Below are 12809 nucleotides of genomic sequence, written 5' to 3' on the forward strand. Positions count from 1 at the left end.
AGACAAGTCAAAATATAAGCCCTGAATATGTTAACTCAAGCTATTCATGAATTTGTAATTTGACATAAATTATATGCATTTGTTATTCAATCAAGAAATTCAACAGACTTTTATCACAGTGGTCATTTAGACGTTTCCAATATGTTTAACTAATGACATTTAGATTGGCTGTGTGCTTGTACGGTGCCTGCCGGCCCAGTGGCATGCTTTTCTGGCACACCTTTATGGAGCAGAGCCACCATTAATGTCCAACATTTCACCTATTCAAGTCATAATTTTGGCCCTGAAGGTCTCTGACATGTTGACTTTGACATGTGTCCCAGCCTTCCAAATCTTGTCCATTTTAAGTAAACACTGATCTTAATTCACTCATTGCTTTGCAACTTGACATTGAACATGTTAACATGTTTTTGAATTAAGAAATTCAATATACCCCTCTCACGGTTGTCATTTGGACGTGTGAAATCGGTGTAACTAACACCATTAATAATGGCAGCATTGTAATTAGGTGTTCCAGTCCCAGGGTGCTTATACTGTGCATGAAGGGTTCAGTAGCGTGGTTTCCTTGCACGCCAATTTTTTGGGGGGTTGGTTGGGTTTAGGCATTAGTGTGGTGAGATTGGTTAAAGTTTGGGTCAGAATATTAGGGAAAGCAAATCAGGGTAAGAAGAGGTCCTTCTCCGTGCTAGGAAAAAATGACAATGACAATCACTCCTGGCACGCCTAAATGGGACAAAGCCATCATAAATGTTATTAGTTTGAAGTCAATAGTCTAACGTCAGAATGTCAGCCCTGAAGGTCTCTAACATGTTAACTCTATAATGACACTGACTTGTGTCACCGCCTTCCATATTTTATCCATTTTACTGTAATTACATACTGATCTTAAATGTCATTCGCGTCATGAAAACCCTACTCGTGAAAAAGGGACTCTGTTGTAAAGAAACATCTTCTACAGTGTGGTGCAATGATTGTGAAGCTTTCAGAATATGGGGAACAGTTCTAATTTGGAAAAAGACACCATATCACTATTGTAATAATCCGGCTAAGTGTCAGTTGTTTCCAGGAGTTATGGAAAGGTATGAAAATGAATTTGGTTGATGAACTGTAATAACAGTAATTCATTTCTGTGTGTACTTCTCCTTTCTCCCTCCCTCTTGTCTTCTTTTGGTCTTTCTGTTTTCCTCCAGGACCGGGCGCCATACAGGGGCGAGGGACTGGTTTACATGCAGGGATGAGTGTGGCCGTGTGTATTTGGCTTTCCCTCTCTGCTGTTCTTCTCCTGAAGGTGTAAAGATTGAGCTCCCTGCACCCGGAATCGTCCCTAAACGTCTAGGAAAGCCGCCCCACCCCCACCCCTCCCCCCTTACCGAAGGAAAAAGGAAATGAAATTCTTTAATTACGAACCCATCACTGTGAACAAAAAAGAATATGCATTATTCCAGGAGCCATTGAATCATTGCATCAAACACACAACCACAACCCCATCCTAATTGCCCGCCCCACCCCCCACCCCCCCCCCAAAACTCCTGCACCCTCAATCCAATTTCGAGGTCAAACCATTGTCATCATCTCTTCCTCCCTCTCTCTCTCTCTCTCTCTCTCTCACACACTCTCTCTTTCTCTCCTCACCTTGTTTTCCCCTCATTATTACCACTGGGCTGGTGTTGATAGAGAGTGTATATTAACTGAATATTGTATCAATGATCGATGAGAAAATAGATAATCTAACAACTGGACGATCATTTATGTAATATACTTCATAGACTAATGACTGATCTACAATGTTTGCCTTATGGAAATGATACATAAAATCTCAATATTATGGTGGGTATTTATGGAAATTATAGTTATAATGTGGTACTGACGGTCGTGTGACCTTTTGAAAATTGTCCAATTGGTGGCCATGTGAAGTGTCACCCTCTGATCACACACACCCGCACACACACACACACACACACACATGTATGGCTTTTTGATTTTATTTGTGTAGCAGTGAAGCTGCTATGAATGATGTCAAAATGTATTAAAAAAAAGGGTGGGTGGTGGCGGTGTCAGTCTTAACTACCCCTTTATGTAATTTGGGGGGTTTATACCAAGGTTTCGCATGTAGACCCCCTCACTACCCAAACCTTTTTAACCCCCTCCCCCAGCTCCTCTGTTCAACGTACTCTGTCTAGTCGCCCTTCGCATTGCTATAGTGTTCTCAGCTCCGTGTCACCCCCCCTACTCCCTCCGTCTTCCTCTCCAGTGTAAATATATGCAGTACAGAGGCAACGCCGGCGACCTCTCGTTGCCTGGCACCAAACGAAATCTCCCATCAGCCTCGACTACGCTCCAGTTTTCTGAAGCAGCAAGAGACCGTCCAGTGACAACAATGTCTTCTGTTTCAAAGCTGTGACTCCATCCTCCTTGTCGCTTGTTGATAGCATGTACCGGTTAGAGATGTTCCTGTTGTGAGTCCATACTCCCTTCACTCCCTCCTCTCCCCCTTCCCTCCCTGCACTGTGTCTGTTTTACTCTGCAAGGTTACCTGCTTTTACTTTTTTGGTGTTAATAATAGTACAGATGATGATGATGTTAATAAGTATTTGAATAACTATGAATAGTAATTCCATGTGAGAAAAAAAGAGAACAAAATCTGATGGTTATGAGCCGTGCGTGGGAAAAATAATTTTTGTACTTTGCTCTGAGAAGTCACACACATTGAACGACTAAAATGAAAAAAAAATGAAAAAAAAAACACATGTAAAGTTTTTCGAAGTGATGTGATCTATTTTGCCATGACAAGCTTTTTAAAAACGCATTTGAAACAGTCTGAGGGATAATTTCATCCGAGTCCAGAAGCAGTGAACGATGATGTAATTTATAATTTGTAACAGTTTATGTATTGGACTCGTTTTTTGTCATGGTGTTAACTGCATCACACACACACATTAACAGCGTATTTGTCCACTTATCATAGTGTTTCTCTCTCTGACCAGCTAGATAAATGATTTGGATCCATGTCAGTCTCGGATCGTGGCTGTAAGTCGGTTCTTGTTCGGCCAGACCGCAGGGAGATAAAGATGTAATTAGCCATTACCTGTGGCTGGCTAAGTGAAGGAGCCTGGGCTCCAACTGTCCATCCTGCCAGCCGGTGATGGCCCCCATTAATCAAACTCAATCCTGCCACTGACAGGACTCCTCTTCAAGGACAACCACGCCTTGGTGCACCAGTCCTCCCTCAAATGTGTACCTGTGACATGCAGGCATGGGCACTACAAAACCCCCATGGCACAATTATCCATCTACTACCCCCGCACAGCACAAACAGTGGGAGGTAAGCCCATTTTTCAATACGGTGGCACTCATTTCTCCACTGAAACACTGCTCCACTCACATGCAGCGACTATATGCAAATTTGCCATAACGAGCCTGCACGGAGAGATGAGTTTACCCGGGCTGAACCCTGACTACTGCGATTTCAGAGGGGAATTACTCAGTATTGAATCAATTGTCTGAATGTGTATTGTTTGATTTTGTTTCAAACCAGCAATAACCCCTTACTCTACTGTGCAAGAGGTATCAGATATGGTTAAAGCTGTGGTGTAATATCTGAAAAAATTACATTAACAAGGTATATCAAATAAGTTTGTTGTTGTACTATTACTGTGTACAGTACTCTGAAATGATTGTGAAGCTCTGTTTAAATGGCCCTTAATCTAAAACACTACATGTTGTGCTCAAAAAGTCTTGCCCTCTGCAATGTAGTCAGGTTTTCTGTGTGACAGAACACATTGTTTGTGCATGCATCTTGTTGCTCCAAAAATAATGACTGATTCCATTTCAAGCACAAGAGCAGGTCGTTTGGTCCGTGCTTCTTTTTTTTTTTTTTTGTCCCAGTCACTTTTTCATCTTCTCAGAATCTCTGACTTTCATGCTGTTTTGTTTTTGTTTTTTTTCTGTTTCCCGCGCAAATACTGTACACTGTTCCATGTCAGCATCCCACTGGGTCTGTCAGTGGCATATAACATCTGTATGTACATACTCTGTCCTTGATGAAGAAAAAAGATGAAAAAATAGAAGAAAACATCAACAACAAAAAAAACATGGACAAAAAAATAACATACTGTCATGTTTCTCAATGTGGGTTTGAAAAAAAAGCACGTCAATGTTCGTGTATGGGTGGATTTTGAAAAAAAAAAGAAGAAAGAAACAAGCTAACATTGTATGTTGTGTTCTGGTTTATGGGTAACGGGTCCAGATGGAGGGGAATATGGGCAATATGACTTGAAATCGTGGAGTGGTGATACACAGAATGTGGGCATTTGTATAAACAAGCAGCAAAAGAACATGTTTTCATGAGTCATGATGTGAATCATACTTGGTGTGAGTGAGGAGGTTCGGGTGGAGAGGGTGTGGGCAAGGAGGAAGCAGATCCCCTGGGTGCACAATGTGAGGGTAGAAGAGGATGCTGTTGAGAGAGATCCTGGTCTGACGGGCCTGTGGGAGGATACCCTGACAATGCAAATCCAAAAGCAGAGTGCCAGGGGGAGATGGGATGACACTAACCAGACCGTGAACCCCCAGATAGAGGAAGAAGCGAGACAGACACTCAGATATATTTCCAAAACTTGAGCGCTGTGGTCTTTCCCAGGGGAAGGTGCAGCACACACTATTTACGGCTCTACGTAATATGAATAGCATTAACATAGCCTTGATCACAAACATAGTCTGGCCTACTTGATGTGTATAAATAACACCCCGACTGGGGTTCAATGAGTTTACAGTGATATAAACAAGACGTTTGCTCGGCCCCTAATTACATTCGGCGCACCCTGATGAGAAAGTGTTGATTGGCTCATACAGCTGAAGGTTATGATCTGTTTACAAAGTCTTTGTTAATAAGGTGCCACAAAGCTGCTGTTTTGAGCTCTCAAAACTAGCACATAGTGCCAGTTTACAATACATAACATTATGTTGCACTAAAATAGCTGTATTTTTGTTTATGGAAAATTTGAATTAATGGGTTTACAAAGGTGGAAAAGGAGGTGAATGTATAAAGTCGTACATTAATGGCACTCCTTGTTTTCTGTTAGTACATTGGTGTAGTGTTTAGACATGATGCTAGGAATAGGGTTTGTAAAAAACACAGTTTCAGAGCATTGTGCCTTTGCTGAGAAGAGTCAGGTAATTAAACTCTTCAGAGTGTAAGGACAGGTACTGCACATCGTTCCTGGACTGTTGCAGTGATATAGTAAAAAATAATTACGGTGCATTAAAGCCGAGACTGTAGAATAGCAAAAGAAGTGTAATGAGAAGGTATGAATGTAATGCCTTCTTCATTTCGTAAGTGGAAGACTCATGCTGGAGCTTTTCCTACAACACTCTCCCTACCTGGAACAGATCCCGCACCGACTTTCAATTCAGGATGCAATGGTTAATCAATACATTCGACTGAATGGCTTTGGAATAGAGCAATTTTCTCCGCGGCCTGCCTTACCAGGTCCCCAGAAGCTGAATTGATCAAGTGTCTATACCCCAGCCTTAGAACAGAGAGCATAATTCATCATGCCTGATACAAGACACCCCTAATTACGCATCGATTTTAAACCCTTCTCTGAAACTATTTTGGCAAGCTGTAATGTCAGCTCAGTAAACTATATGTTCAGAGCTGCAGTTCGGATCCAGGGAATGTAGAATTAATCATTTGTTTTTCTTTTCAATTCAATTCAGGCTGCTATTTGCTTTGATATGTAATATAGTGCTAACCGTATATATGCTCCCTGGGCTCATTTCACAGTTGCCAAAGTCATCAGCTGTCGACACTGGGTATCTAGAGGCTTATGACTCGTGTAAAGATCCAAAGATAAGATGTGAGCGTGCGTTGCAATGCTACGAAACTATATGAAACAGATTATGATTTAATAATGTAAGAAATTTCAAACGTTGCAGCACCAGAGTCGGTATACAAAAAGGCTATGCTATGCAGAGTGACAATTATATATGAATGATTATCACTCCTCTAAATCCCCCGCTCACGTCCTTTACAGCAAAGCACGCCTAATTCCCATACATTATCCTAATTATCCATTGTTTACCAACTATCTACAGGCTCATTCTGTTCTCATGGGCAAAGTCCATGTTGCAAGTCTATTAAGGCCCAGTACTTTTCCATTACCGAAGCTAATGAGTGCATTAGTATACAGCATGCTAGATGGGATTGGGACGAGGAAAGTCTCCATAACATGGAGCATGAGCACACTTCAGGTGTTTGGGTTTGTTAATTAAAAAGTTGCATGAGAGTTGCAGGATAAAGGTCTAGATAAGGATTAGTGTTGATTAATTGCTATAGATAGATAGATAGATAGATAGATAGATAGATAGATAGATAGATGGATACATTATAACAATGTGTTTAGTGTTAGTAATTAGCTGAGATAGTTGAATATCATTCAGTTCAGGTGTACTGTATATATTTAAAACCCCCGCTGGCAGCAAAGATGTCAGGCCACAGTGACGCCTGTGTCGCCCTCTTCCTCACCGCGACCACAGATGGCGCCTTGTCAATCACTCACCTCTCTAAAAAACGGAGCGTCTGGCTAATTAACAGCGTCCCTGCACTCCACGAGTTGAGCAACAGCAACGTGCGCATGGAACAGGCAGGCAACACAATGGAGGCATCTCGCCCACCACGTCTCCCCTAGTCATTAAGGCGCCTGCCTCACATCTCCAACATAGAAAGAGTCCCATTACTTGGCCTCTCTGAATCACCAGCCCACGCCTGGCATTTTCCTTGTCAATCAACCAAGGGGTAAATATTGGTTGTGGTGGTGAGAACTGACAGGGGAAACTTGGATTTCTTTCACAAGTGACAGCACCAACTGGTGTTTTTGTGCTGATTTATATCGCAGTTATGAGACAGAAGGGCTGCAGTGAAGTCACCGATGCAAGCTACAAGTGTCTTATTACCAGTAAGGTGCGCCGGAGGCTGGGATACATGACAGGATGTATGATAGGGGCTGGTCGTGTGCTGCCTCAAGAGGGCAATAACAGTGAACACACTGCAGGAACCCTCACTGCAGAGTAATGGAAAAAGTCTCATTTGGAAACTAATAACACATTTTCCAAGAAGAGAACTCACCGTGTATAATTGAGGGAATGAGTTGGCTTAGGTTAGTGTTGAATGTGGAACCCTTCTCTCTCTCTCTCTCTCGCTCTCTTTCTCGCTCTCTCTACACCCCCCCCCCCTACACACACACACACACACACACACACACACACATATAGTTCCTTCATTTTTCCTGTCCTCTTTCTTTTTGTGTGGAAATAACCTGTAAAGAATTCTGCCCTCCCACACCTCAGTACTCAAGGTTTGCCCACTCTGCCGATATAAATAAGTAAATAAGTAAATAAATAAGTGTGTGTGCATGTGTGTGTGTGTGTGTGTGTGTGTGTGTGTGTGTGTGTGTGTGTGTGTGTGTGTGTGTGTGTGTGTGTGTGTGTGTGTGTGTGTGTGTCTGTATACACGTCTATGTGCAAGTGTGTATTGAGCTCTACAAGGAGCATGGGTACTTCAAGGGGCTTCACCTGCAAGGTTCTTCAGTGTGTGTGTGTGTGTGTGTGTGTGTGTGTGTGTGTGTTTGTGTTTGTGACCTGAATTACAGGCATTTGTTACATTTCTCAAGATCTCATCAACGTACAAACACACAAGACAAAAAAAAAAAGAAACGGAAAAAAAACATTTGTCTTCCACCCTGACAGATGTTCAGTGCCGTGAAGCGATGATTGTAATTACTTTTGATTTGTTTAGTTGCTGAACTTGTCTTCTTTTGACTCTTATTTTGGTCTCTTTTTTTCTCAAAATCCATGAAGTGGAATTTAAAATCATATCATATAAGTGGAGAGAGACAAAAATAAAAATCAGTTTTGTTTTTAACAAAACTGGCTGTGTGTGGTTTGTTGTTGGAAGCGAGGCTCTGCGTTGGCCCCTGTGGTTGGAGAGGAGGTGAGGTCAGGCGAAATGCTTCAGTTTGTATTTTGCTTCCTGCTGAGAAAAGAGCCTCTGCTTTTGTTGTGTCTGCACGATTGTCTCACCGTTTTTGGGTTTCTTTTCACGATAAATGGTAAATCACTGAGCAAGAAATGGTTTAAATAATGTGGAGTGGGTGATAACTTCATAACAGAAAAGATCTGAAGTCATTTCCAATCATTAAAATGAAAATGAGTCATTTTTAACTGATTTGTCAGGGTCCATTTTGATTAACACTGGCTGCTGTCATGTGTTAATGACTAACATCTGTGCCTCCTGATCCTCAACTTCAACACAGCTCCACATGTTTAGTCGTTCATTATCAGTCGAATCAATAATAGCTTCTTCTTCTATATACTCTACTGAAGTATGTGTAGAAAAAAATATATAAATGACAATGTCGGTATAATATTTTTAGTTAAGTAAAGCTCGTCCAGGCCAGGGGAATGTGAGATAACAGTATTAGATATTTAAAACTTTCTACTTACTGTAGTTAAGACACTTTAGGTTTCCTGGGGATTACTGAGGATGTGAGACTTTTGCATAAGCCCTACAGGTATTTTCATTCTGTAATGCTGGGACACAAATTAGAAGGGGGTATATTCATCCACCCTGACTCCTAAAAATTATGTTCCCATACAACGAAACAGAAAAAGTATTTTGTCCAAGTCAAAGTCCACAACGAGCAACATATTCTCATCAATGGGTTGGTATGGTATCTTATGAAATATGGCATTTTATTTGTAAAACTTGTACGTGATGGTTAAATTTAGACACAAAAATGACTTAATTAAGATGAGACAAAATGTTGTGGTATTGCTTAATACTTCCGGGACAAGAACACCAGTCCCAACCCTCCTCCCTATGCAGATTTTTGTGCGCTTTTACTATGTCCACTTGTTTCCTTCGTTCGCTCCAGACATCATATATACAGTAAAAATTGCACGGATTTGGGTACATACAAAATGACAGTGTGTTACTTTTTTGTAGGTATGAGTGAATGTGAACGGGCTGCACAAAGAGGAGGCCAGCTCAGGGTAGATGGATAGGACTTTAACCCAGGTGTTCGTGTGTCCATGTGAAACCTAAACTTAACAGCTCTTTTCAACGTAACACACTTGACCTGTATCACGTATGTCACATACATAACTTGACTTACAACGTAATTGTTTTTTTTCTAACCAAACAATCAGTTTTTCCTAAAGCTAACCAAGTAGTTTTGTTTCAATTCACAATATCAAGCATTACATGTTTTAAATGTAATTGAGAATACAGTTTCATTGATAGAGAATGTATTCTTTTAGGAGAAAGGGTCGATTCATCCGATATATAGGATTTGAAAAAGTGACACTGACATTTACTTATACTGTGACCAGAAAAGTGAATAAGTATTTTCATATTGAATGACAATGTGACTTTATTGTTTAAGTTTGGCCAATTCAGAGCGACAGATGTGACCCAAGACAGAAGGAGGTGGAGGGAATTGGCACAGTGAGGATAAGTGAGTGAGTGAGTGACATTTGTCGCTGTTTTTAAAGCCATTTGACTGCAGCAAAGTACTGCGTTATGTCATGCCGGAGTGGATCCCCTGTTGTTTTCAATTTAGAGTGACAAGTTTTATAGGCACACTGTTTTTTCCCTCAAGTTGAACTTGAATTTTTTTAAACTTGTGTGTCTTGCTTTGATGATGATGATTACACCTAGCATTACAAGTCTTCTTCCACACTCTCCGGAGGACGTAGATCTGAATTCATTATACTGCAGCTCATTAGGCCACACAGGAAATTCATATTTACAGCTATTGCACAAGAAAAAACTGTTTTTTTTAAAAGTCAAAAACCAAAACAAGATTTTCGGAAAACATCAACACATTCAGTAATACGCTGCAAACACTGTGAACTCGAAGTGAAAATGTGCTACTATTTTAGAAAATGTTATGAATCAAAATTCAAAATACGAAGTTGTTTTTAAAAAGGCGTCTTGTGTTTACTTACTGTAAGTGTTGTGGGAGACATTTCATTAATAAGCAGGTGGATGTAAATATAAACCTTCAGTGCCCTTAGGCTTTTTGGAAAAGAACATTATATTCATTCCTCATATGCAATGACTTCAATGCAAAAATGCAAATCAAAGAGCGTCTACTGAAGAGGGAAACCTGTAGGATAAAAGCAGCAGCACTGACATCTGTAGTTTTTTGACCCCACAAGTCTCTGAGAATCAGGTTGCTGTTGAAGAATGACCCATTAATGCAGTCTCACACCCAACACGTCAAAAACTGACGCTTGGTCAGGGGCCTTTGGCGTTAGTTACTGACTAAAAAGGTCTCCTTAAACGTACAAACCCGACTCAGAGGGCTTTCAACTCATTCCAATGTAAGCCCGTCCGCTGCGATATTTGAAGCTCAAGGCGCTCCTCAGGCCTCTCCTTAAACGTACATGACGTGTTGGGTGTGAGACTGTGTTGATTAATGAACCATCCCCTCTAGTGCAACAGCAAAACAAGCTGACACCATCTCATTTGAAAGCCCAGAAATCTTCAGACTTAAGAGTAGCTGTGAAATAATTTCACTACTACTTACTAAGCTTGTAGTAGGGAACAACGGCGGCATGGCAAATCCGCCTCTCTAGCGTTTGCTTCTTTTGTTGGAGGCCAAATACCAGGTGAGTCCGAATACAAGCGGTCACGTTACAAAATGTGTTGGCTTTTGTATAAACTATCACCCAAGGTCCTCGTTAAGCTTTTCCTTTCTTTAATTTCACTCAGAATTTACAGAAAGTTTCCAAAGTTTGACCTTTGTACTGTTTTTATAAACTGAATGAATGAATTTGTGCAAAAATCTTGCGTCTGCTCCTCCTTTAAGGAATAAAAGTAGGAGGCGGTGAGATTCAACCTGTTTTTGGACCATCATTTTTGTTTTTTGCTGATCTTCTGCACTGTAATCGTGGGTGTCTAAATGTTGTTCTTATCTTATCTGCAGTATTTCATCATGGCACTTAATCACTTTATCACAGACAAGCGGTCGCTACGATCAAACGGATACTCCAATGCTGTCTTTTGTACTACGGTGTGAGTGTCTGCGGACTTTGTTTGAAAAAACAGCATTTGTTGTTCAGTGAAGTTTATCACATTGGCGGCCATTCAATGAGCATTTGGTGCATTATGAAACTGTACTAAATTGACGTCCAATTTTGTTCCTCTGAAATTTCTGTCTGATCGTCTCTGTCCCAGCTGTCGTCCGGGAATAGTCAACGCACATTGTGTAGTTGACCCGCAGGTCTGCTCTGCACTTTTTAAAAGTTCCTTGTATGACACGTTGTATTAATGACTCTGTCTTTAGCCCTGACAGCAGCCCCAGAGGGACTGAGGGTTAGACAGTACCCTCCCTCCCTCAGTGCGATGCGGGGTGAAACTGCAACCCTATCCTGTCATTTCAAAGTTGAATCCCTCAAGTATGGGGTTCAGTGGTTCAAAATGAAGCCGGAAAAGCAGCTCATGCCAAAGTCATCCAGGCGGTTCGTCGTGGAGAAGAATCACACTTCTTCCCCGGTGATCACTGAGGTTGCACTGGAGGATTCTGGGTGGTTTAACTGCAGGGTGAACGTCCTGCAGAAAGACCCAGAGTGGGGGCAACGGGACTGAGCTGGTCGTCTTTGGTGAGAAACAAATTGCTTGTTTCAGAAATTCATTAGGGTGGCCGTGCTTGGGCGACGCCGCCATGCCGCATGCGTTTAATGTGAGGCAGCTCGATACAAGCACCGGGGATGGACCCTGCTTCGCCATAACAGGAACGGCCAGGTTCGATCTATAAAAATTCAAGTCGTGAAATTCCCTAAGAGTTCATCTTTTTGCCTGAACAGTTTCATGACAGATCTAGAAATAATCACCCCGGCACCATGCACAGTGCCTTGTATCGATCTTGCTCAGGGAATTGAATCTCACCAGAAAACAAGGCAGGGAGGGATGGCCATATTATTATGTGAAAATCCTTCACGCGGAAGAAAAGCATCCCTTGGACTTTTTTTCTGGATGCAGTGCTGCCTCTACCAAACAACAATTGATATTGCATGTTTCACTGATTTTATTCTTTATTTAAATAGTTCCAGATTCACTTTTTATACCATGTTCATATCATCTATATTTATTTTACAACATTTGTTTTCATATGTTGAAGTAAAACATAACGTGACACACATAAGGTGCAAGGTAACTGTTGACATTTTAAACAGTAATAGGGTTTTTTCATGTCGTGCATGCATTCATTTTTTTTTTACTTATTTTACAGTCTTTTTCTTACCAATGACAATATGGTGCACCATCCATACATACTTTGTTCAGATAGTATATCCTCTTAATTTCATTCCCTTGTTTTTGAATTATTTGCTGCGTTATATCCAATACACTACATTTTGTATTTCAATCCTATTTTCCGTCACTGCATATCATTATTTGCTGCTGCAATGACCTCATTTTACGGTCTGAAGTATCTCATCTGATGTGCTTACCTTGTTCCGTATCCCCTTTTTACTTATAGCGCCGCCTTTTGCTCCCAAGATTTACCTCCAGATTCCCACAGACCCACAGACAGGTCACCGGGCTCTCCTCTGTCTCACCGGGAAATTCCACCCCAGTGAACTCACCCTCACCTGGACGTACCAGAGCACAACAGCCAATATCGACCACCTGTCAGTCAATAATTGCACCCTTCCTGCGTTAAGCCCTCATGGTAACCTTTCTGAACACCCAGCTGATGGAGCCCTACTGTCCTCTGATTGGTTGGTGAACTCCATGACTACGA

The 12809-nt window shown here is 41.4% G+C and overlaps 1 protein-coding gene across 1 annotated transcript in view; it reads left to right on the forward strand.

Moving 5' to 3' along the window:
* The window catches only part of iglon5 (IgLON family member 5), a 97905-nt gene extending 96549 nt beyond the window's left edge, over positions 1-1356 (forward strand). The window contains exon 8 of the mRNA XM_083918715.1: positions 1191-1356. Within this exon, the coding sequence (XP_083774841.1) occupies positions 1191-1294 (104 nt within the window). The 3' untranslated portion in view covers positions 1295-1356. The remainder of the gene's footprint in view (positions 1-1190) is intronic.
* Positions 1357-12809: the final 11453 nt, after the last annotated feature.

Source organism: Echiichthys vipera (genome assembly GCF_963691815.1).
Source record: "Echiichthys vipera genome assembly, chromosome: 8".
Lineage (NCBI taxonomy): Eukaryota > Metazoa > Chordata > Actinopteri > Perciformes > Trachinidae > Echiichthys > Echiichthys vipera.